This window comes from Rhamphochromis longiceps, linkage group LG20 (assembly GCF_057381845.1).
Source record: "Rhamphochromis longiceps isolate RC_006_pf linkage group LG20, R_longiceps_female_GT1.1, whole genome shotgun sequence".
NCBI lineage: Eukaryota > Metazoa > Chordata > Actinopteri > Cichliformes > Cichlidae > Rhamphochromis > Rhamphochromis longiceps.
The window spans coordinates 33213005-33236712 of NC_140576.1; the positions used below are offsets into that span (position 1 = coordinate 33213005).

Below are 23708 nucleotides of genomic sequence, written 5' to 3' on the forward strand. Positions count from 1 at the left end.
AATGATCCATTAGTTTGCATAAGTCTCCCTATGGAATACAAAGTAGTTCCAGGCAAACAGAGTGAGCAGATATACAGAGAAACCTGTAATGCAAAAATACAGAATGGCAATCATAACCGTCAGATGTCTTTGTTGAGAGTTGTTTGCATGTCAGCTCATTTTAATAGTACCTTTTATGCAATATCATTTTAGATTTTGTAAGGGCTAACAAAAAGATGGCTCTGTAGTGTTGTGGTTTACACATTCACCCTACCAAGCAAAAGCTCCCCAGTTTGAGGATACACAAATCCCTTTGGGGATGTGTCAGGAAGCACATCTAGTGTAAAAATCTGCCAAATCAAAACATGCAGAGCTACCTGCTGGGAAAAGCCTTGTGGTTAAGGAAGCAGCATTACAGACAACAAAAAGATACAAAGATAGTGCAATGTTTTATGCGTATATCTGAAACATGACGCACGATAGATGCTTTCATAGTGGCTGCCTTTTCGCATCATTTTTTCAATCGACTCTTTCTCTGTCACAGGCTGAGGTCAAAGTTGTGGGATGCAAATTTAATTGCTGTAGGTTAAACTCATTATACAAATTTTACAATTTGCTACAGTCGTTTAAGTTTACCCTTTTGTCCTTGCTCAAGCCTTTTTAAATAAGCACTTTACAGTCTTATGAGATCTCTTCTAATGTGCTCAAAAATGCCCCAATAGGCTGATGACTGGCCCATTTGACTGCATTACACTGGGGTGTGTTTTAATATTGGACGCCTGGATGGAAGGATGGATGGGTTCGATTCAGTTTTATTTACATAATGCCAAATCACAACAACAGATGCCTCGAGGTGGTTTTTATTGTAAGGTAAAGACCCTACAATAATACAGAGAAACGCTTTTGACAGGAAGAAACCTCTTAGAACCAGGCTCAGGGAAATGGCCTTCTGCCATAGATGGATGGATTGAGCGATATGTGTTAATCACATTACAGTCTATCAGATCACATCACTTTCTACTCAGATTGTTTGTGGGTATTTTGGAAAGATGCTGAAATTAGTGAAAAACAAATCATTACCACTCCTTTCTAGTCTTAAGAACCATGCTGAATAAGAATAGTGCTAGCAAATATGGGTCATAAAAACTGCACAAACCTGTGTTTGGAGAAAAGCCTTACTGTCACCCAAACCATACCCCAACTGTAAAGCACAGTGGAGAGAACAACATGGTTTGGGGCTGCTTTGCTGCAGGCTTTGCGGTCATCAGGTAGCATTGAAATTAAAACGATAACATTTTAATAAACATATAAACATTTATCAAGTAAAAGATATTGTACAGCTGAGTATCAGAGCAGCAGTCCTTGAGATGGTCCTATCAACATGTCAGAAAAATGACAGAAATAATGAAAAAGGAAAAAACAAGGGGTTGGAAGAGTTAATAATAAAGCCAATAATTTTTGATTAAAAAGAGAAGACTCCTCAGTCAAGACAGTCCAGAAATACTGTATGAAATTCAACAGCTTGTTTATTTTAATGTCAAATAAAATCTATGACACTTAATTCAGCTATTTAAACTTTTTAGTGCCAAATTTCACTTGATAACTGTTTGCTAAAATTTTTTGTCTCTCTCGATTTTCTTTAAAATATATATATTTTTTACTGTATTTATTTCTAATGTAATGTGTCCTGGATTTCCTGTACTCCTCACTGTGTCTCGTTCGTTTTTGGTCTTTCCTGTGCCACCCCATTGAAAAAAAAAATACTATTACTAGTACTATACTATTAAAACTAAAACACCTTATTTGAAAAAAATAATACAATAAGTAATTATTAATGACACGAGTGTGGTATAGTACTCCAGTGGAAGATTGGTTTGCTTGGTGTAGCCCTGTCCCAGCTGTCACTCAGGGAAGCCTCCGCCCAGCAGCTCCACAGCCAAGCGGACTCCTTCCAGCTTCCACCCGCGACAAGGGGCTGCAGGAATGACCGACAATATCCCTCTACAACCCGTGAGGCGACCGAAAAGACACGACAGTAAACACAGAAATGGGTAAGGGCGTTATACAGCTCGGTATTATCACTGTGAAGCCATTTGTTTACGTGCTTCGCTCGTCGCATCTCCTGCTGTCACTGTAGCGGTTAAAAGTGTTTACAGGAGCGCGTCGACATTGTCTCAGAAACCAGCTAAGCAGCTTTCTGGGTAAAATATATCAGTACGGAGGGAAACATAAGGACGAGCAGCCCGTAGATGTACTAATAAATATGATGTAGCTATTCATTGTAGCTTTGAAACGGCTAATGTTAGCCGGACACATCCTTGTTCCGGGGTTGCAGTAGCAAGTGCATATTAACGCCCATTGTCAATATTTGCTCGCCTGACATTAAGTTCAGGCTGTCTGCCCTGATTTAAATACATTCTGCCCCTAATTTTTACATACGGACGAAGTGATCCTCTGTAGTGTTATTTGACCACCACAAAAAGGGGCAGGCCTAAGAAATAATGATGGAGAAAGTGGAGAGACACAGTGCTGAAATGCTTCCAGCAGACTGATCAGGCTGCCATGGTGATGTCACCTCCTGTTATAAAGACCCAAGATCCTCGAACGAGCTATGATGTTGCAGAAATAAAGGCCTGCATATATACAAGGATGATGGGTGTATGATTTCTAGCTGGCAGTGTGATATATAGTGACCATTAGTGCAGCCAGTGCACTTTCTTTGCCTCCTACAGAGTGAGGCATGCCAAGGCGAGGGTTTATTTGTATAGCACACTTGAATAAGACATTTGAGGGCCTTGCACAAGTCTTTAATGATATCAAAGAAACACGTATACGTTGGATTTGGTGTAATAAAGTAAAATGATTGAGGTTTTAGTTTCATTTGCTTTCTGTCTAACATTCACACACATTCCAGTGGATGCCCAAAACATTATACCTATCAGCTTCTCGTTGTTTATGAGCTCTGTGTTTTTGAGATTATGTTACATAAAGAGATTTTGTTGTTTTCCATTAACTAAATAATCTAGAGCCTTTAAGCAAAGGTGGATCATGACTTTCTTTGTAAAGCTCCTTAGTAATTTTTTAATTAAAGATATCAACAAACTAGTCGGTGCTGTGTCTCAGGAGGTCGAGTGGGTCTTTATAAAAACACTGATGGAGTGGGAGAGCTCTGTATAAATCACTTACACATTTAATTTGTATTAAAAATTCGGGATTGGGCGGATTGTTTGTTTCCCCCATTTGTGAAAAAAGGTTAAAAAATAATATGAGAAAAAATAATTAATATAAGTCTTTCATCTCTCCATCACGCTATCTTTGAACTTTGTTCCGGCACATAGTTCATCCAGCACAACGGATAAACATGGCAGCCGACATCAGGAAAGGTCATCTCATTGCTGATAACAGTCCACATTTAGGTGTCCCATTTATTAGTGAATAAACAGCCACTCTAACGGTTGATGTAAATATAGAATTATACAGAAAGACTAAAAAGCATTAGAAAAATAATCAGTTGATATACAGTACTAACCTGTATTTTGATAACACGTACATGTAACACTCATTAACATAAGGGAGAACATTTTGAATATGTCAGCTTGGGTGTTTTAGCTACTTTTCACAGGTTAGCATAATGACTGCTCATTATATATGCCTGATACTACTCTAAACAGTTAATTAGGAAACACAGTATTGCATAACAAATACAATTTAAATTGTCTGGATGGGTGGGTTTGAATTGCCATTGCTCCAAAGTCAGATTAATGGCCTGTGTTATGCTTTCCATGTTTATTCTTTCTATGTCTGCAAGTATGAGGGGGTCTACTTGGTTCCAAGTGACGTAAATATTATCACTGCAGGGTTGTTGAATTATTGCTACGGTGCTATGATGTTTTTCTTTTAATTTGTCAGGCCTGGCAGACAGGATATTGTTGGCATCTAAGACTTGAGTCATCTGCCATAAAAGTCAAATATGTTGTTTACAGTTAGGTTCAATTATTAATCGCAAAGCCACTGAGCTGTTCGTTGGATTTTACGAAATGCTTTGTTTTCTTAGTCTGAAGGGAGTGACCAGCTTTTCCAAGATAAAGTTAATATTTATTTTTCACGGCATGATCTTTCCAGACACCTTTGGTCATGGGTCTGTAGCTCAGTGCAGTGTGCGCTGTGGGATTTGGCTACAATAAGCAACACATTAACAAGAAGATGTGAGAGGAAATTCATTAGGGTTACCTCAATGCAGCTCTCTCAGGGTGTGGAGAGTGAATTCAAATACTTCCCAAATATTAATTGTCTTTTCGTCACATAATAGTCTTTGTCTTTGCATCCTTACTACAGAATCAAACACTGGAATTAAATGTGAAGTGTTACTTGTGTCTTCCATCTCCTCCTCCTCTCAGGTGCTGCCCGTGGTCGAGATGCTGTGGCATGGGTGACTTCCGTCCCCGCACCGTGTGGCTCGGCCACCCAGAAAAAAGGGAGCAGAGGTACCCCAGGAATGTCATTAACAACCAGAAGTACAACTTCTTCACCTTCCTGCCTGGGGTTAGTGCCAGTCAAAGGTCACCGCTTCACCTGCCCTTTGTTTAACCCCCCGAAGCCGTCATCCAGCTCTTTCCTCCTGGTCATGATTCACTGTCTGTTTGAGCGGCACATTTTCAGAGCATCATAGGATATGTCTGTCTTAATTGATATTTTTTAAATCCTCCCTGTTGGTTGCTTGTAATGTAAGTATGCAAGGCATTGATGCTCATTTCAAATTATCCTTCTTCAGAGTATCAGGTTTGGTTTAGTTTGGCCTGCAGCTAGTAGTTATTTTTAGCATTGGTTGAAAAATGACAGTATTAATAAAAACACTAAATAGAGTAGGGTGTAATCTGGGTTCATCCACCATAACCAACTGTGAGTATTTAATGTCATGTTTTGTTAATCAACCAAAAGTCACTTTTACAGGAGTAAGCAATAAAAAAAAGCAGAAAATAGTGAAGTGTTTGTTTTATAAAAACAGCTGACTATAAAGAAAGTGACCGAGTGATGCATCTCCAGATAAGATCAGGTCCTTATGAATGACAAGTGCTTTTTTGGTTCTTTAGTTTCCTATAAGACAGGGGTGCCCAATCCCGGTCCTCGAGAGCTACTATCCTGCAGCTTTTAGATGCATCCCTACTCCAACACAGCTGAATCAAATGGTTTGATCTCTTCAGCATGCCATCATGTTTGGCAAAGGCCTGATAACAAGCTTTTCATTTGATTCAGGTGTGTGGGAACAAGGATGCATCTAAAAGCTGCAGGACGGTAGCTCTCGAGGACCGGGATTGGGCACCCCTGCTATAAGAGTACTGTAGTCTGTCTTTATGCTTACACTAAACCTAACCCAAAACATTGGATGATACATGTGAGGATATGAGAGATGCACTGTTTGTGCGGTCTTAGCCCTGATATGCAGGACGGGCTTGGTTTGTGAATTCAATATTAATTACTTTATTCCGATTGCATCTAAGTAGTATAAAGAGATAATTTGCCATTTTTAAACAGTACAATGTTGCATATTCGAATGAATGAGAGATGCATCATAGTTTCAGCTACCAGCTGACCAGCGCCTGCGCAGCACCAGGTCTTATACAAGCACTTTCTTGATATTGCGTGACAGATGTGACTTTGGTTGGATATTGCATGGAAGGCAGTTACTGAGCTATGTGCCTTTGATTTTTGTATTTTCCCTAACTTATTTACATATGCATTTGTTTTCCAGGCATTCAGTTGTCTTAAGATCTTATTTTTGCTTATGGAGTCAGACGTTGAAAGTAGCTCAGATTTGTTTGTAAAGCAAAAGACAAGAGCAAAGCCTTTTTGCATTGCAAATCAAGATGCTTTTTATTTACTTTGGTTCATGTGAAGAACTTCTTTTCTCTAGATCATATTTAAAACATATTTGTTGCTCATGTGCTTTCCTCTTAGAGGAAAAGTTTTTCTGGTAGTAATCTCACACGCTGATGGTAATGAAACTGAGCAAAGCTGTAGTGTGTGTGTTGAATTTTAGACTGACGCTGGCAGATGAAAAGTAGCCATATGTGTTTGCACATTGCTCCATATCTGTTGGTTCATGAAAAGATTTGTACGCCTAACTGAAAAGTGTACTTCTTTAGTAAGGGTGCGTGAGATGCTTATATGAGCTGTGAAATTATACACCTATAGATGCTGCCAGATTTGCTGCAATGCTACGTCTGTAGTTGGTTTTTTCGAATATTGTGTGTAAATGTGGACAATGTTGCAGTTAATTGGAGTGATTTTAGTTCTAGATTAACATCTTTTAACTTTGATTTTTAATTCACTCAAAAGGATACGATTGCAGTGTCAGATCATTTTCATTCTTTATTAATTTAGCGTGTTAACATATTGCCAGTTAAACTGCTATTTTTGCCACTTTCAACTCTGTGTCGTTGCATTTTCTAAAAGGCAAGCCTTTAGCTGTTTCTACTGCATCTCCAGGCTGTTCTAGACATTCTCGGACAGAGGTAATATTCGTGTAATTACACAAACGGTCAGACATTCAATGCTTTTTAACCTGCCAGCTATGTGGAAAAGATCCAGGTGATGTCTGACTGTCCCAATTTATGGCAAAGGAAGACTACTGAAGATAATAGGCCAGCAAACTCACAGCTAGTGGTCTTCCTATGCTCTGGTATACTCAGATTGCATCGTCATCTCAACCAAGAGAGCATTTCCGTTAGAGAGAACAATGTCTTGCTGGGTGCTGCATGTCAGTAATAGTGAAAGATGAATCCAGCGTCCGTGACGTCACCTAATTGGTGGCGAGTCCACATTTTGAGGCCTTATTTTTAGTGTTTTGGATGCGCCCATTGTCGTTTTCTAAGGCTAAAAATCATCATGTTTGCAAGAGAGGGTGGAGTGCTAAGTGCTGCATTTGTAAACTGGATGAGTAAAAAGTACTGATGCAGATACCTGATGATTTATAAAAGTAGAAGACCGATAAAATACAAGGATATCGCTCAACAAAGCTGAATCACAAACTTACTGGATAAGCTGTATGACAAAGCAGCTCATAGTGTTTGCCAGAAAATCCTGTTAAAAGTAGAAGTGAGGTTCTGCTCAGTGAATTAACTGAGATGAGGCCAAGGAGACAGCAATCAGCTATAGCTGCTTGTGTGGGCACACTTGACAATCAAAGACTCCACAGCTGGGATTTTAAGACTTAGCAGCATCCAATATGGATGTGTTATTAAAAGATTCATGCAGCACACATTTGTTATGGAGGAAAAGCTACTGGTTGAGACCATAACCAGTTTTTGTTCAAGCTTGTAAACGTACTTTGTAATGTAATTTTTAAGATGGGAAATGACTCGCTTTTGTAGCCAGCCTCAAGTGGTCATTAGAGGAACTGCAGTGAAAACAGATTTGTTTTAAATAACATATTATACTTGTTACACAAAACTAAAGATAACGGAAAGAAACTACAAAAAAAATCCTTCAGGCATACTCAAAGGCATTTTCATTGATGATCAGATGACAAATAAATTCTCTATTAAGTCACATACTGTCAAGCAGGAAAGTAGACTTTTGAGGGGGAAGGTTGTGACATTGGTGTATGGTTGAGGCAGTGAGTGAGCATTTTCCTGTTTTGTTTTGTTTTCTGGGAAATGGCAGCACATGTTATTTTTGGGTAAATTAAACCCTATTTAATATGAAAGCTGCTTTTATCTACTCCCTTATTCACAAGAGGTCCTCATATCTGAGCAGCATTTTAGCAGATTTTTACACTAGATGCCCTTCCTAATGCAGCCCCCGGGGGATTTGTGCCTCCTCTCGGGATCCAACTAGGGATTTTTTGCTTGCTAGGCAAATGTGTACTACACCATGAAGCTCCTAAACCCTACTTAAAATAATACTTGGAATTCTGTTTGTCACAGTCCTGGTTATTATTCTTTGTGGGAAAGCCAGAAACTGAAAATCGTGTATATTCAACAACAGCCTCCATATGCACATTGCTTTGCGAAACTGTGAATATTTCACTCTTGATCCTTTGCCTTTTTGTTCTCAGGTGCTGTTCAATCAGTTCAAGTACTTCTTCAACTTGTACTTTTTGCTTTTGGCCTGCTCTCAATTTGTCGAGGAGTTACGCTTAGGTGCTCTCTACACCTACTGGGTCCCTCTGGTATGTGGCATTTCACTTACTGTTAATCATTAAGGTCAATCAGCTTCATTTTCCATTATTTGTGTTCCTCTTCAATGCTTTTTTAAAATGTACTTTTGCTGAAAATTAAGGTTTAGCTATTTCTTTTCACTTCCACGGTTGCAGCACTCACATAAACTTTATTAGTTACTTTTTCACTGTGACTTGTCACTCTCCAGGGTCTTGTTTTGATCATTACCATCATGCGAGAGGCAATTGAAGAAATTAGGTGCTACCTTCGAGACAAAGAAGTGAACTCTCAGATTTACAGCAAGCTTTCAACAAGAGGTAAGAACTGAAAGCAGGTTTTACCTGCGTCGATTTCTGTGTTGCATTTTTGTTTTCTTAGCAAACATGTCTATTAACTGTAGGAGGTTGGTCCTGTTAAAACTTATTGGGGCTGGGGGAAATGGTGGGTAATTCAAAGCAGAGATGTAAAAGTGTACATAAGAGGCCTTGGTATAAAGTGCTACCAGCAATAAAAAGCATGGGACCTCTTGTGGTTTCCATCACTTTGCCTCTTTGATGTGGCAGCTTGTTTTACCCATAAACACAATGACTGGTTGCCTCCATGGTGGCAGCCCCTCTGCATATTTTGTGGTTTATAGAAACTTTATGGTGTCAGAACTCGGTGTACTGGTTGCAGTTATTTTGTCTAAGTTCCTTTAAATTGTATGTTTATGAATACACGTGCATGAGATATTGCCATATGATCAGTCAAAACCATCTAGAACATTTCATCACTTAATGCTTTTCTGCTAAAAGCTGTGGTGTGAAGTGTTACCGAATAGGTCTTTTTTGTGTTAGCGTGTAAAATGTAAAATGCATTTGTAGAGTAAAGTTCCATGAACCCGAATGCATAGCGATATTAATGTGCTTTAATGTCTTACATATGCAAAGCTCAGAGGTCACGGCAGAGTTCAAGGGTCAGTGATCTCTTCCAAACAATTTTGCCGTTCATTCCAAGTGGAATGAAAGAAAAGGCTCAACTCCCCCAGCATTCTTTCAAATCTTCATGGAGACTTACTTTCCCAGATTCACTCAGGTGACTAGTGAGCCATGCAATTCGCCCAGAGGTCTGGGTTTTGTGAAGACATATTTGCTGAAAAAATACCACATTCTCTCACTAGCTTATAATTAGGGAAACTTTTAAGACAAAAATCTAAATGTTGGGTGGTCTAGATTCCATTTAAATTCTTAACTACATGACTCACGTAAAAGTTTCAAATAGCTTTGTGTATGTGAGACTTTAATCAACATTCAAACTTGCCAAACACTTAACTTTATGTTTTCTTCTGTATTTCAGGCACTGTGAAGGTTAAAAGCAGCGGCATTCAAGTTGGTGATCTAATAATTGTGGAAAAGGTTTGTTGAAGTTTTTTTTTTCATCCACATCTGTGAATAGTTTTGCTTTTTAGACCTGTCAAGTTACCGTTTATATGACAGCTAGTAATGAGGGGGTTGTTAATCTTCTGTGCTCCGCTGGTGACTGAGGTGAAAAGAGTTAGTAAAGATTTTGTAATCTTGTGATCAATGCTGAGTGTCGGCCTGTCAGACTCGATGCGCGCGTGGCATATGTGAACATGAAATGCCTTTTAATTAGATCTGAAATACAAATTCAATTAAGCGCTTTAGTTTTATCTCGAGATTTCATTTATAGTTTCTAGTTCGATATCTGTGTGAGTTTTGGATCTGCTGTGTTGCTCCCCTCGCGGACAGACTGGAGTCCCTGAGGTCTTTGTACATGAAATGTGAGAAGCGCGTTCTGTCTTCAGTTTCCAGCGGAGGGCTTCTCTCTGAATCACTCATTAAGTGCAGTTGAGGGAAAGGTCACACATGTTGTCCTACACATTTTGCTAATATGACCGAGTGATTCCGAGTCATCTGGGTTACAATTCACTAAGTCATCGGTGGAGGTGATGGCAAAAGTTTTCAAATAAATCTCACTTTGAAAAGCCATGCGACTTGCTTTGTTAAACTGCTATTAATCACGTGAACTAAATCTAAACAGTTAGATTTTGCCAAAGCGGTCATGTGAATTTAATGTGTAATATCTTGAGTGAAATGGCCGGGTCAGGCTGAGTGTAAAAGCTGGCTTGGGTCCTTTTAGGGCCATGACAGAATGATTTGCTGAGGGGTTTAATATTTTTGACTGACTGACTGTTGGTAATGTGGCACATGAAGTGAAAAAAAGTCACAAGAGCATAAGGAGGTAGAAGGAAAGTATAGAATCAGGATGTAAGGTTCACGCCATTTTTTTTCTTTCTGCCTTTCTTTGTAGAACCAGCGTGTTCCTGCTGACATGATCTTTCTAAGGACCTCTGAAAGAAATGGTAAACATCTGCCGGTCATTCATCCATATATCCACAACAGGCCGGCTGGGGAAATGAGTTGTTTAAAAAGGCGCTGAGGTGCAGGGATTAGCCCTGAGCTGCGACAGGAAGTCCTACATTGTATAAATCGGAACCGTGACCACTACTAAGTTATCACTCAAAGTTATTGTGGCGAGTTGCCACGGCCACATAGACAAAACATTGTTTGATTTTCATCTTTGTCTCTGACTAATTTTGTCTTTCAAATGAGAAGATAATGAAAAGGAAAATCAAGGGACACAAAAAAAAATCAAATGCAAAGAACAAAAAGAAGACAAGAGGGGAAGATCCCTCATCTGAATAATCAAATATGGATTAGTGTATCATTTGTGGGAGATGACACCAAACATTGACTAAGGCGGTTTAAATTGAAATGCACAGGCTGCTGCTGTTTTATTTATAGCCTAGAAATCCAAATGTGACTAAGAAAGAAACGCTACATGCTTGTTGTTGTTGCGTCTTCCTGTTGGGGGAAGAAAAACATCAACTTTGTTTTACTGGAAATAGTGCTCGGTTATCTCCCATTCCATGTGGAGGCCATTAGGTCAATTATGAAGGGCCTAGGATAGGATTTAGAGTTTTGGGCAGGATGACTCATGCTGGCCAGTGGGGGGGAAGGGGTCTGGTAGACGCTTCCACTTCTACCCCAACAGCAATAAACTGCTCAATCCTGTTCCCAGTAGTCAGTGTTCATCTGTGACCCCATGTTAAAATAAATTCACACATAACATTAACTTAAAAAATTGATGTTTATTAGAAAAGATGAGAATATGATGAACTCGCAGTCTAGCCTTCAGTATGGTTGATAATCTGCTGTAGGCAGTGAAGTGATCAATAATGGAGCTTATGAGTTTCCTTCTTTGAAATAAAAACCTTTCTGTTGTTGCCCCCTAGAGGTGACTGTTTTCATATGGCGTCAGTAGCAGCTCTTGTCCTCTCTTTTCCAGGCTCCTGTTTCCTGCGGACTGACCAGCTTGATGGAGAGACGGACTGGAAACTACGCCTCCCAGTGGCCTGCACGCAGAGACTACCAACTGCTGGCGTGAGTTGTAAACTGTAGATGGAGGCTGGCAGTAACGATTCGACTGGAAACTGAATGTTTGCCCTGTTGTTGTTTCTCTTTTTCTTTTTTTTTATAACAACTAATAAATACAAGAGTAATTTGAACTGAGAGAAACAAGTCTTTTATTTAGCCACTACATGCTAAGTTAAGTATGCAATCTAAACATTAAATTCATTAATAATTGTTGCATGTACAATGTTCTGCACCATGTAGGACTTGTAAAGCCTTTTCTTTTCTTCTTCAGGTAATTTTAAGTCATGTTGTCTAATCTCTCACAGGACCTTCTCCAAATCAGATCATACGTGTATGCAGAAGAGCCAAACATTGATATCCACAACTTTATCGGAACCTTTACCAGGGTAAGTGGTTGCATTGTTACGCTGAACCCTAATCTCCCTTCAGACATGTTAATCTCATCTCCAACATCTGAGTCTTTGTCACTTTTATGCTCGAGCTGTAACAGAAACCGTGCTGAACTGAGTACAGTGATATCAGTGTTGTTAAATACCCCTCAACAGAAGCATGCAGAAAGAAAGATGCTCATTGAAGTGTATTTGTGCTCTCAATTGTTGTCTTATAGAACACAATTTATTGGTTTCATCTATAAAAACTGTGAAAGTGACACTTTTAAGTTGTTGAATGTCTTATTTTAGATCAGGAGCTGTGATACAATAGTGACCTCTCCAGATTGTACCTCGCCTGTCGCCCAGTGATAGCTGGATTAGGCTCCAGTTTCAGCAATCCTGAATTTGATAAATGGTTGAATAGATATTAGATCAGACTTAAAAATGAGTTTCCTTAAAGCGTTTGAGGACCCCACCGCAACAATCACTCAGCTACATCGATAAAAAGTTGAAATCCTGCAAAACTCTTAACATATAGCACACCCCAACAAGTAAAAGAGTCCAAATTTAACTCCCTAGCGCTTGCTGTGTTATATGTTCTAATGTCTTGATGCATGCTCAATCATCCAGGTAAGTAAATCTCCAAAAGTTGATTCTGTTCATCTGACGTAGCGTTTTGTGGGAGAAATGTTTCGTCACTCATCCAAGTGACTTCTTCAGTCTCAGCTGACTACTAAAACATTGAATGATAAAACCGATTAATAGGTTATCTGTGGCTCAATTAGGAGAAGCAGAGACGAGCTGGTTTCTGTCCTTAGTAATCATTCTGCATGTCTGTTGTATCAACTGTTACAGGAAGATGGAGACCCACCAGTTAATGAAAGCCTCAGCATTGAAAACACCCTGTGGGCGAGCACTGTTATTGCCTCTGGTAAATATCTGACTGGTGGTGCATCTATAAAGCTGTTAATATCCAAGTAACCAGGACCTGCGTGTTCACTAAAGCACTGATCCTTCATAGCTGTTGATTTGATGGTGTATCTAATCAAATCTACACTCTGGAAAAAAGCCCAATGAGGTAGCCCTTTCTAAAAAAGCAGAGGCACCGCTAACTATAATTGTAAAGAAAGTGTGCTTCGTCTGTGGGAGAGTGAATCCACTTTAACCGGCACAAGCATGTGTTGTTCATTAAGCAATTAGAAATCTGCGTCCTCCATTCAAAATGTCATTCTTCATTTGGAAAAATCTATTCATGTCAAGATTATAAGTCTGGAAAACGTCTTCCTGACATGCTGTGTTTTATGTTGTACCTTTACTATATTGCCCTGAGGCCGTTTTTTTTGGTCTTTTTTTTGTCTCTGCCTCACTTACTCCAGGCACAGTGGTGGGGGTCGTGATTTACACAGGCAAGGAGCTGCGCAGTGTCATGAACACCTCCAACCCTAGGCACAAGGTACAGTAGTGTAAGCCAGAGCTGGAAGACAGAAGTCTGATCATTTAATTGCATGAAGGTGTTTTTCCTAGTATGTGTTTTTTTTATACAGTATATGTGTGATTGGATTTAACTTAATTATTCAGATAAATTAATTTGTTGCTTCACTTATTTACATTTGCATTTTGTCAGTACACAGATCTTTTATATTTACAGTAAGTAGATGCTTTATGTTTGCTTCTCTTATAGGTTGGTTTGTTTGACCTAGAGGTGAACTGTTTGACTAAAATCCTGTTTGGAGCCCTGGTTGTGGTGTCACTGGTCATGGTGGCCCTCCAGCACTTCGCCGGCCGTTGGTACCTGCAAATCTTTCGCTTCCTGCTGCTCTTCTCCCACATTGTGCCCATTAGGTCCGACTTAACGCTCTTTTTTTAATGGCATCTGCAGTGCTATGTTATATTTACATGTGAGGAATGAAAAATTGCGTGCTTCCTTGTTTTATCTGATGCAGTTTGCGTGTAAATCTGGATATGGGAAAGATGGTTTTCAGTTGGATGATTAAGAAAGACTCAAAGATCCCTGGGACAGTGGTGAGGGCAAGCACCATACCTGAACAGCTCGGACGGATCTCCTACCTGCTGACTGACAAAACGGGTAACCTAGCATACCGTTTTTTGTTGACCTAGTTGAGCAGTAACACGAGAGGATAAAGTGGTGAGGATTTTCCTAGGAGGTATTCTGTAAGACAGAGTTTAGCTGTTTCCTACCCTGCAGCGTTGCTATGCGGTGGGTTTCTTGCTCCCTGAGACTTACAGGACCTTTAAATCATAAAAAATCAAAGTCTCTCATCTATACACACCTTTAGAGCATAACACCTCCACCAGTGAACCTCCACAGGCAGGAGGTGTTACTCGTCAGATTTACAGCCCTCATGCCTAATAAAATGATCGGCCATTTCCACATCCAGAGAGCGATAAGGCCAGTGGGGTCTTCAGGTCACACTAATGTATGTGTAAGTCCCCTGAAGTCTTTTTGATATACTGGCAGAAATGCTTTTAAAGTAAGTGTGAGGATACGGAGGTTGTGTGTAGTGTCAAATGCTTCTGGCATTTTTCTGGTCACCATATGTGGCTGTTACAGGTGACTGATTGTTGTTTGTTAGTTAGATAATTGAATCTCTACAATAGGGTCATAATTTGTGCTGTCAAGCGTGATAACTTTTACTGTTTAAATGTCTGTAATGTAACTTTCAACAGGAACTCTTACCCAAAATGAAATGGTGTTCAGACGGCTCCATCTTGGAACTGTGGCATATGGGATGGACTCAATGGATGAAGTACAGAGCCATGTGTTCAGTGCCTACACGCAGGTGAAAGGTGTTATGTGTATCTTAAGAAGAAAAAGTGACTAAATTGAGCAAACTGTGTCCCAGTATTCAGAAGAAGAGATTCAAATTTAAAAAGCTCTTGAAAGGATTAAAAAAGCAATTTTTTTTTTACAAAATGTATTAGTTTGTGATTATTGTTCAGCTGAATGCTTCCTGACCTCAAATGACATTCTTTATCCCTCTTGACACCAGAGGTTAGTAGAGCAGGAAACAGGATTAGCCCACAAGCGAAGCACTGACCGGACTCCTTTAATGACACCATCATTAACCCTGAGAACATGCAGCCTTCTAAAAATAGCAAATTCACAATGCAGAAGCAAATAGTTCATATTTACTCTACACATCTGGTTATGTTTACAGGCTGCTAACATAGCAATACTGGAAACTGTTGAAATGAAGAAGCTAGTTCCTCAGTCTGTGAAACATTTCAAGTGTTAATGCAGCTTCCTCACAAACTCTCAGTCACTAGTGGCCCATGGTTTTTTGATCTTTTTTTTTTAAGTTGACAGTACTGATAATTAGCTCTGTTGGCTAGAATACTTCCCCTCTCTTGACAGCTGGCAACAGTGAAAGACTCACATAAAAGAAGTCTGTTAAAACGTTTATATTCTTTGTTCTTCTTGCACTAACAGTACCTTCTCTAATTCTCTTCAGCCCACCCATGACCTTCCAGCCTCCAGGGCTCCAGCAGCCACTAAGGTTCGAAAAACCATCAGCAGTAGAGTTCACGAGGCTGTGAAGGCCATCGCCCTGGTGCACAACGTAACACCCGTGTACGAGTCCAACGGCGTGACGGACCAGGCCGAGGCCGAGCAGCACTACGAAGACACTTGCAGAGTCTACCAGGCATCCAGCCCAGATGAGGTATCCAGTCCAAGAAAATGCTGTTTTATAAAAACCTATAAGGCATATAATGATATGCACATTATTATTGTGTAAAACAGGGGTGTCCAACTCCAGGCCTCGAGGGCCGGTGTACTGCAGGTTTTAGATCTCACCCTGGGTCAACACACCTGAATCAAACGATTAGTTCATTACTAAGCCTCTGGAGAACTTCAAGACATGTTGAGGAGGTAATTTAGCCATTTGAATCAGCTGTGTTGGATCAAGGACACATGTAAAACCTGCAGGACACCTCACTTTGATCCGTACACAAATGATGACTCTAAAAGACTGTTTTCATATCAACGTGCTGAAGTTGAAAGTGTGATTAGACCTTTATTATTCATTCATCAGATGATATATGTTAATATATAAAGCTGAACTCTTATTTTTTGATGTTTCAGTTTGAAATGTTTAAAATGTAGTTACTCTACCCAAACCTAAGACCAAGAGCAAAACAGGGAAGCAGATTTCTAAGCATATAAGATGCGTAGGTTTGTGTTTTTGGTCAAGGCCATTACAAGAGTGTCTGTATTTCTTGAATAGGGAGAGTCTCACAGAAATGCAGTCCACACTGATGTCCTTGATCAGTATGAATTCTTTTGAACGTCAGGAAAAAGGCTGCGGACTTCGACTCGATCCATTTCCTGCCATGTAAATACGGATTTCCTTAATGTGCTCCTCAGCCCATTGCACTTAGCCCCCTCTGAGTTTCCTTTTTTTTTTTTTTTTTTTTTTGCATTTTAATAGCACCCAATACACTATGTGGTGGTCACCAGAAAAGAAAAAAGAAAAAAGTCTGGCATCGGTGGTTTGCGTTGTTGGTAGGAAATGGAGCCGTTTTATTGTTTTAGGTCACAATGGATAAAACAGTTGGCTTTGAGTTGCTGAGACCTGAAAGTTGCATTCAGTCAGTTTGATACAATCGAGGCAGATTCAGTTTGCTTTGCAACAGCTTTCAGGAAGTCTTATTTATAGATCTGGTTTTGTGTGTGAGCACATTAGATGCAATGTCAGTGACTGTTAAATGTATGGTTTCTACTACTGTAATGTAAACTGACAGTTTGCCACCATCCGCATGCAGATGAAAGTAGGTTTTTTTTTTCTTTGTTTTTTTTTGTTCAACATTTATTAAAATTTTAACAAATGTTCGTTTGTATGGTTTGGTTCAACGAGGAGTGAAATCTGAATCACTTTGCTTTCTGGCTCATAAAGAACATGTCAGCCATGTGGTGTTTGTGAGTCAAGCCATCTGGGTCAAGCATTATTCAGTCCAGTTACAAATGGGCCGCTAACTCAGATGCTTCTGTTATAAGGTAGTGCTGTTGTGGCAGACACCCGATCCCAAAATTCCTCCACAGTGACTATTTCTAGACTCTGACTAAGCATAATCTTCATACTTCCCAACCTGTATGACAAACACTTCAGTAGTCAGAGCTTTGATGACGCTAAAGCGTTTCTGGTCAGACATTTTTAGGCTATGTGGTGCATATTTCCAAAATAAGTAATTTTGGTATCCCAGAATCTGTGATTTTAAAGTTGTTGTAGGAGCAGAGCAGTCTCCCTTATTGTCTCTTATCTGCATCTGTTTGGCTTCTCTGCTGTTCGTCCTGGCAGAAGATGGATGATGAATTGGGAATGTGATCTGGTTTCTAGTCTGGAAGTTATTGGGCAATGCCATCTCCCCTCATTCTCTCTCCCCACACACACACACACACACACACCACCCCCGCACACATGCTTCTATTGTATTAATGGATGTCGTCTGTTGTGTCCTTCAGAAAGGAACAAGCAGAAACTATATTTTCAGTTAAGAAATGGACATCTTCCCAGTTTTTCAATCAATAGTCTTAAGTGCTGAAAATGCTTGAGCTATTGATGTTCTCTGACAGTCTACTTCAAAGTGGCCTTCGCTGTTTTCTGTGTAATTCAAGTAATGGAACATTATATTGACAATGCTTTTGCCATGAAAATAATAAAATGACCCAGGCAGAGGTCACTTTCTCTTAATGGGTTCTTGAATGATGATAATATTTTATTTGGTAGAAATATGTGTTATTAGCTAAAAGCTACATATTTTGCCTTCTTATTGTGCTCTATATATATTTAGTGTCAGTTGTGCATTTTAATGACCGCTCACTAAAGCCTTTACACTGTGCTTTTGATAGGTGTCGCTGGTGCAGTGGACTGAGAGCGTCGGCCTTACACTTGTAGGAAGAGACCAGTCATCCATGCAGCTGCGGACCCCTACTGGCCAAATACTGAACTTCACAATCCTTCAGATATTTCCCTTCACTTATGAGAGCAAAAGGATGGGAATTATAGTCAGAGTGAGTGCCAAAATTAATATTATTACTAGTTGTTAGTGTTAGTAGTGGCTGCTGTCCATCTTGCTCAATATATTTTGATACAAAGGAAATCTACTGATTTCCTCACATCTCTATTGCTTAGAAATTACTTTCAATTACAGTCAATGTAGGTCAGTGGTTGTTGCTATGATGTTGATTCTTGCTTGGTGCTGACTTTAACAAGGAAAACAAACGAAAAACAGATTTGTGCTAAAGTGTATAATCTGAGAAAAACCTCACCTTGTGACCTCTGACTAAGTCGGATGACTAACTTTATTATTGCTGGCTGGGATATTGCTCAGGAAGCCAGGGATTTTTAAAGTTGACTTCCTCCTGATAATATTTTCAAACACTTTTAAACTCTCTTGTGGATACCAAAATAAGTTATGAATTTCTAGGCAACACTAAATAATAGAATGGCGCACGTGCACTTTGGCTTGTGCACGCTGAGTAGAAATCCCCCTGCGAGAAGCACGGCTGGGTAATCATTGTACCAAATATTAAATACAATTTTATGTACCGTTTGCACATGATAAAGCACAAATCAATGTTTTTCTAGGATGAATCAACAGGAGAGATCACTTTCTACATGAAAGGTGCCGATGTGGTGATGTCAGGCATCGTCCAGTATAACGACTGGCTGGAGGAGGAGGTATGTTTCTATGTTTCCCACGAGTCATGCCGCATACCTGATGACACTGATTTTATTCCTGTTAATAGTAAATCACAAACTTTTAGATCACATGCAGATGTTGTCTGTGTTTTCTAGTGTGGGAACATGGCGAGGGAAGGTCTGAGAGTCCTCGTGGTTTCCAAAAAGTCGCTGACAGAGGAGCAGTATCAGGATTTTGAGGTAACAGCCCTCCATGAAATTGACCTACAGCAATCTAAGACAGAGCTCAGAGTTGGGTTTCAGATTCAAGTATGAGAAGATGGGGCTGTTGAAGTGTGCTTAGGTTTACGAGCGTTGTTATACATGCATTGTTTGGTCCCTGTCTAGTAAAACCATTACAGTTTCAACAGTGTGATAGTAAAACATGCTCAAGTTACATTAAGCATCTGTCGACTGACAAGCATTACACATGATATTGATATTTGGAGGAGACATGTTCAGCATTTCTAAATGTCAAAGTGTGTCCTTGGGTAATTAGACTAACCTCTGACCCCCCCTTCAGTATTTCTACCCCACTGTTCCTCACATACACCAGGCCCCCCTCATTGTTTGAGCAGGGCATGGCTGTCTTCCCTGCAGTTGTTAGCCCCAGGCCTATTACTGAAGTGTATAATTGAGTGAGCAGAGCTGGTGGGCAGCAGTGAGTCACCAACTGAGTCACACACAGAGTTTATGTTTCTGTATGAGTCACACTCAGATTGTTTTTGCTTTATCTCACTCACAAATTGCCCTCGAGCTGAAATGCTAAAGATGGGCGTTAACTGATTGATTATGTCTGTCCTGTATGCTGTAAGTACAGTGTGCTGTATGTATAGCTATTTTGTTTAACAAAGCTATATTTATAGCTTTCAGGGCTGCTTGACAGTTTACATTTATACACAGATTTTTGTATTTTGCTATTTTTGTATTTAAAGTATCAGTGCATTTAGGATGGTATATAGTAGGTAGACTGCAAATTTGGCCTTATGTATGCACAATGCATGACATATTCCTAGCTCATTTTATTCCTTATTTGTTTTTCTTGACTCTCCTGGCTGACAGCCACATTCCTGTTTTCTTCTTTTATTCCTGGCTGTTTCACTTCTTGCAGTAATTTCACAGTATTTAAACTTTCTTATCCTCCCACTACGACTCTCCAGGCACGGTACGTGCAGGCCAAGCTCAGCGTCCATGACCGCTCTCTGAAGGTGGCCACAGTGATTGAGAGTCTTGAGATGGAGATGGAGTTGTTGTGTCTGACTGGGGTGGAGGATCAGCTCCAGACTGATGTCAGGCCCACTCTGGAGATCCTCCGCAATGCAGGCATCAAGGTCTGTGGGGTGGGGTGGGGTGGAGTGGGTAAATGGCCTTACAGTGCACAGTAGCAACAAACTAAGAAGACAAGCACATATGTTTTTCATATTGGCTGTATGTATCTCAATACAGCCTTCATTTTTTCCATCCCTTAAACTTTAAAACTGACACTTTAGTTATTTTAGATGTTCAATTCAGGCGACGTCCACACTAGCCCGGATAGATTTGAAAATGGCGTTTTCGTGAAAACGTTCCGTGTCCACACTATCATTTTCAGTCGTTTTCACAGAGTTGTGCGTCCACATTGAAACGGCCAAAAACGCTTACGTTCCAGTACTGTGCTTGCGTGAAACGCACGACGATTCGACCTACCTCATTTCTGTCAGCCGTTTATTTACTTTCTGGCTCTTTGAAACGTCTTTTGAAACGCAAAATATTGAGGAAAAGCACCGAGTTTTTTAAATGGACTAACAATGAGGTGGAGTTGTTGCTGCGAGTAACACAAAAACAGCGTTTTCAAATGTATCCGCTTTGGAGAGCGTTTTCAAAACGCTGTCTCAGTGTGGACGGAAGGCTAAAACGGAGAGGAAAGATTCGTTTTCAAACGAAAACGTATTAGTGTGGACACAGCGTCAGTCTTTGAAAAGGATGCTCTTTCCCAGTATGCTCTTCATAGGTGCTAAAGCACAAGCGTAGCTCATATGTTTCACACCAAAAGGTAAACAAGAGGCACTTAAACCAAACTTCAGAAAAAGTAACAAATCTCAGTTTCTCCGGTTTATTGTGACCATGGCAACAAATATGATAACGATTCAACTTACAGTCTTAAGTCTTTACTCTAAGCCCGTTTTCATCCTCTGCTTTAGTACAGCAGACAGAAATAGAGTCAAATTTCTTTGGGTCATGGCATTTAAAAATTTTTAAAAATCAGCGGCTATGTAGTTTTCCAAAACTCTTGACAAACTACTGAACATGGAGTCAGTTTCTTCTTTAAAAAGTCATCCAATAAAAAAATAAATGTGTGTGTTTTATAAATAAACCACACGAACAGAACATTGCTTTTTAAAAGTTACCACTCATGTAATTTGTTAAAATGAAATTCAGCTGTGTTTGGGTGGAGTCAGAAATGTCAAGATCTGAGGATAAAATCCCCCCAAACCTTTTTTGTGATATTGATGAATCAGCCATGTCAATTCTCTTATATGCAAGATCCAAAATACTAATGAGAAAGAATTTGGATGCTGTGATACCAGTCTGTGTGATGACTTGTGTTATTTTTGTTTGAAGCACAAGATCTAAACTAACACTGTTTTTATTGGTAAAATTGCTCCACAGGCTTTGTCTTAAAAGCCCGTGGAGCAATCTTTACAGGCTTTTATTATCAAGATGATTCTCAAAGTCTTATATCTGGGTTTAAAGACACTGGAGTGGGATTTCTGTCTCTGTTTCCTGTGTAGGTTTGGATGCTGACCGGAGACAAGCTTGAAACGGCCACGTGCACTGCTAAGAACGCCCATCTGATCACCCGCAACCAGGACATTCATATCTTCAGACCAGTAAGTCCAGGAAACAGACCCGTCTTTCTCTTGTGCACATATCTAGTGGGTAATAGTTGATTTTACTCCAGGGCTGATGTCAGTTCAAAGCTGCCCTGACAGTTTCTTGAATCTGTCAACCCACGGGCATCCAGGCTCTGTGACCAAGGCCCATTAGCTAGTGGTCATACAGCCCAACACAACTACGCATGCAGGCCGAGCCAGCAGCCACAGCTGAATAAATCACCTCCCACCAGTGAAAGCATCCAAGCCACTGTCAAAGAGAACAAACAGCCCTTCGCTCAAACAGAGGAGAAACCAGCTGAACCACTCCCAGAGGGAACATGCAGAGGGCTCACTTCCTAATTTGTTTTGCAGGTTTCAGGCACTGTAGCTGCTTTGATAGTCCCCTTCTGCCTTAACCTCTGGATCCATGCCAGAGCAGAAGGAGCGTCTGCCATATAGGAAGGTTAGAACTTGCGTACAACTGTGGTTACTGGAAGAGAATAACAATGGTTGGCAGTGCTTAAAAACCTCTGTCACCGGGGGACGGGGGTGTGCTGACTGGGCCTGCTACATACACATCTGGATTAGTTTCCTGGTGGCCACCAATGGCCTGAACTGGACTGACGTATGAATTGTCAGTGGTTGAAGGATATTCATTCCAGAGCATAGCTTTTGTTGACAGATTAACACCATGCCTTGTCAGTGCTGAATTTTTGGAGAATTTGAGTCTATATTTGAACCTGACACAACTGTAAAGAAATTCTGTTTATTTTTTCAATTTTTTTTATGCAGGATATTATCCCGTTTCCCCTTTCCATTTTTCTTTTAACACACCCTTTTAATATTTGCATTGTAATACATCAACAATACACTACAGGCTAGTTGTGTGCAAATGTAAGGACAAACCCTGAATAATTTGCATATGCATAATTTTCATTTTAACCTCCTCTGTGGTAAGTTTAAAAACATTTTTACAATAGGGTGAAATTACCTTATGCCTTTTTCGTGTCAACACATGCCTCTTTAAGACAGTGCTCAGGTAAAAGGTCAATAATTTTACTTTTTAATTTAATCTGAATGATCTTATGTTCTTTCAGTTCAGTCATTTACAGTCTAGTTTTTGTGATATTAAAATCTTCTAATATTTCTAATATTTTCTAATATTACAATTTTAAGGTTTTTTGTACCAGCCTTGCCTGCATCTGTGGACTCAGTTACTTCCTTTTCAGGTCGTGTGTCACTCCCATTCTCATAAATGCAATAGCTTTTGATACCTTTGGTGGAATTTAATGAAATATACTCACTTGGACTCAGAGAAAAACTACTTATATTTTCATGGGAAAAGGTCAAAGTCGCTTTGACGTAATGTTCTGAGTAATTACATGTGGCAAAAACATGTAACTGTACTTGAGGTACAAGATCAAAATTGGCCTAAACTCAAGAATTCACAATCTATTTATGGTAAAATTTTATGCACTTGTCTAACAGTTGCATTTTCAGTCTGTGCGGTGTCTTTTAGTTGATTATTTGGCTGAACCTCCTATGTCTTTGTGCTCTTCTCATCTGCTTTGTGCTGCACATTTTGTATCCAAATGCTCACTTTCACTGTGACATCATCTTGTTCTGCAAGAAAAAGAAATCGTGCAGTTATTCACCAGTATAGCAATATTTCACATGTGGTCAGATGCTCAATTTGTGTCACCAGTATTTGATTCTGACCTCTCAATTAATAATCGTAACTAAAGATATTTTGTAAGGATGGACAGGCGTGGATATAAAGTGGAACTTGACGGTTGGAAACAGTAAGGCTTTAAACTGAGTGAAGTTTCAGGCTCATCCTGCTCTTTACTTCTATTCCCTACATCAACCTGATATCCGCCTGTAGGCTCCACAGAAACATTTAATTGTCACTCCAATTTTATTTCAAACACAAGTAGAGATAGGAACCTATATGCCGAATTATACTTGCTATTCAGTAGCTACATGGTGCTGTTTAATAAATTAAACATTTGCATTTATATAGCGCTTTTCAAGGCGCTTTACAATTCCACTACAATTCCACTATTCATTCACTCTCACATTCATACACTCAAGCTACAGTTGTAGCCACAGCTGCCCTGGGGCAGACTGACAGAAGCGAGGCTGCCATATCGCGCCATCGGCCCCTCTGGCCATCACCAGTAGGCGGTAGGTGAAGTGTCTTGCC

General features: G+C 39.9%; 1 protein-coding gene across 1 annotated transcript in view; it reads left to right on the top strand.

Moving 5' to 3' along the window:
• The first annotated feature begins 1860 nt into the window (after positions 1 to 1860).
• Positions 1861 to 23708, top strand: part of atp9a (ATPase phospholipid transporting 9A) — a 34531-nt gene continuing 12683 nt past the window's right edge. Inside the window, exons 1-19 of the mRNA XM_085393549.1 lie at positions 1861 to 2030; positions 4377 to 4521; positions 8036 to 8149; positions 8347 to 8455; positions 9474 to 9532; positions 10449 to 10500; positions 11487 to 11581; positions 11881 to 11961; positions 12802 to 12877; positions 13323 to 13399; positions 13628 to 13788; positions 13890 to 14032; positions 14635 to 14747; positions 15420 to 15629; positions 17816 to 17977; positions 18555 to 18647; positions 18765 to 18848; positions 19808 to 19978; positions 21419 to 21517. Of these exons, the coding sequence (XP_085249675.1) occupies positions 1963 to 2030; positions 4377 to 4521; positions 8036 to 8149; positions 8347 to 8455; positions 9474 to 9532; positions 10449 to 10500; positions 11487 to 11581; positions 11881 to 11961; positions 12802 to 12877; positions 13323 to 13399; positions 13628 to 13788; positions 13890 to 14032; positions 14635 to 14747; positions 15420 to 15629; positions 17816 to 17977; positions 18555 to 18647; positions 18765 to 18848; positions 19808 to 19978; positions 21419 to 21517 (2112 nt within the window). The 5' untranslated portion in view covers positions 1861 to 1962. The remainder of the gene's footprint in view (positions 2031 to 4376; positions 4522 to 8035; positions 8150 to 8346; positions 8456 to 9473; positions 9533 to 10448; positions 10501 to 11486; positions 11582 to 11880; positions 11962 to 12801; positions 12878 to 13322; positions 13400 to 13627; positions 13789 to 13889; positions 14033 to 14634; positions 14748 to 15419; positions 15630 to 17815; positions 17978 to 18554; positions 18648 to 18764; positions 18849 to 19807; positions 19979 to 21418; positions 21518 to 23708) is intronic.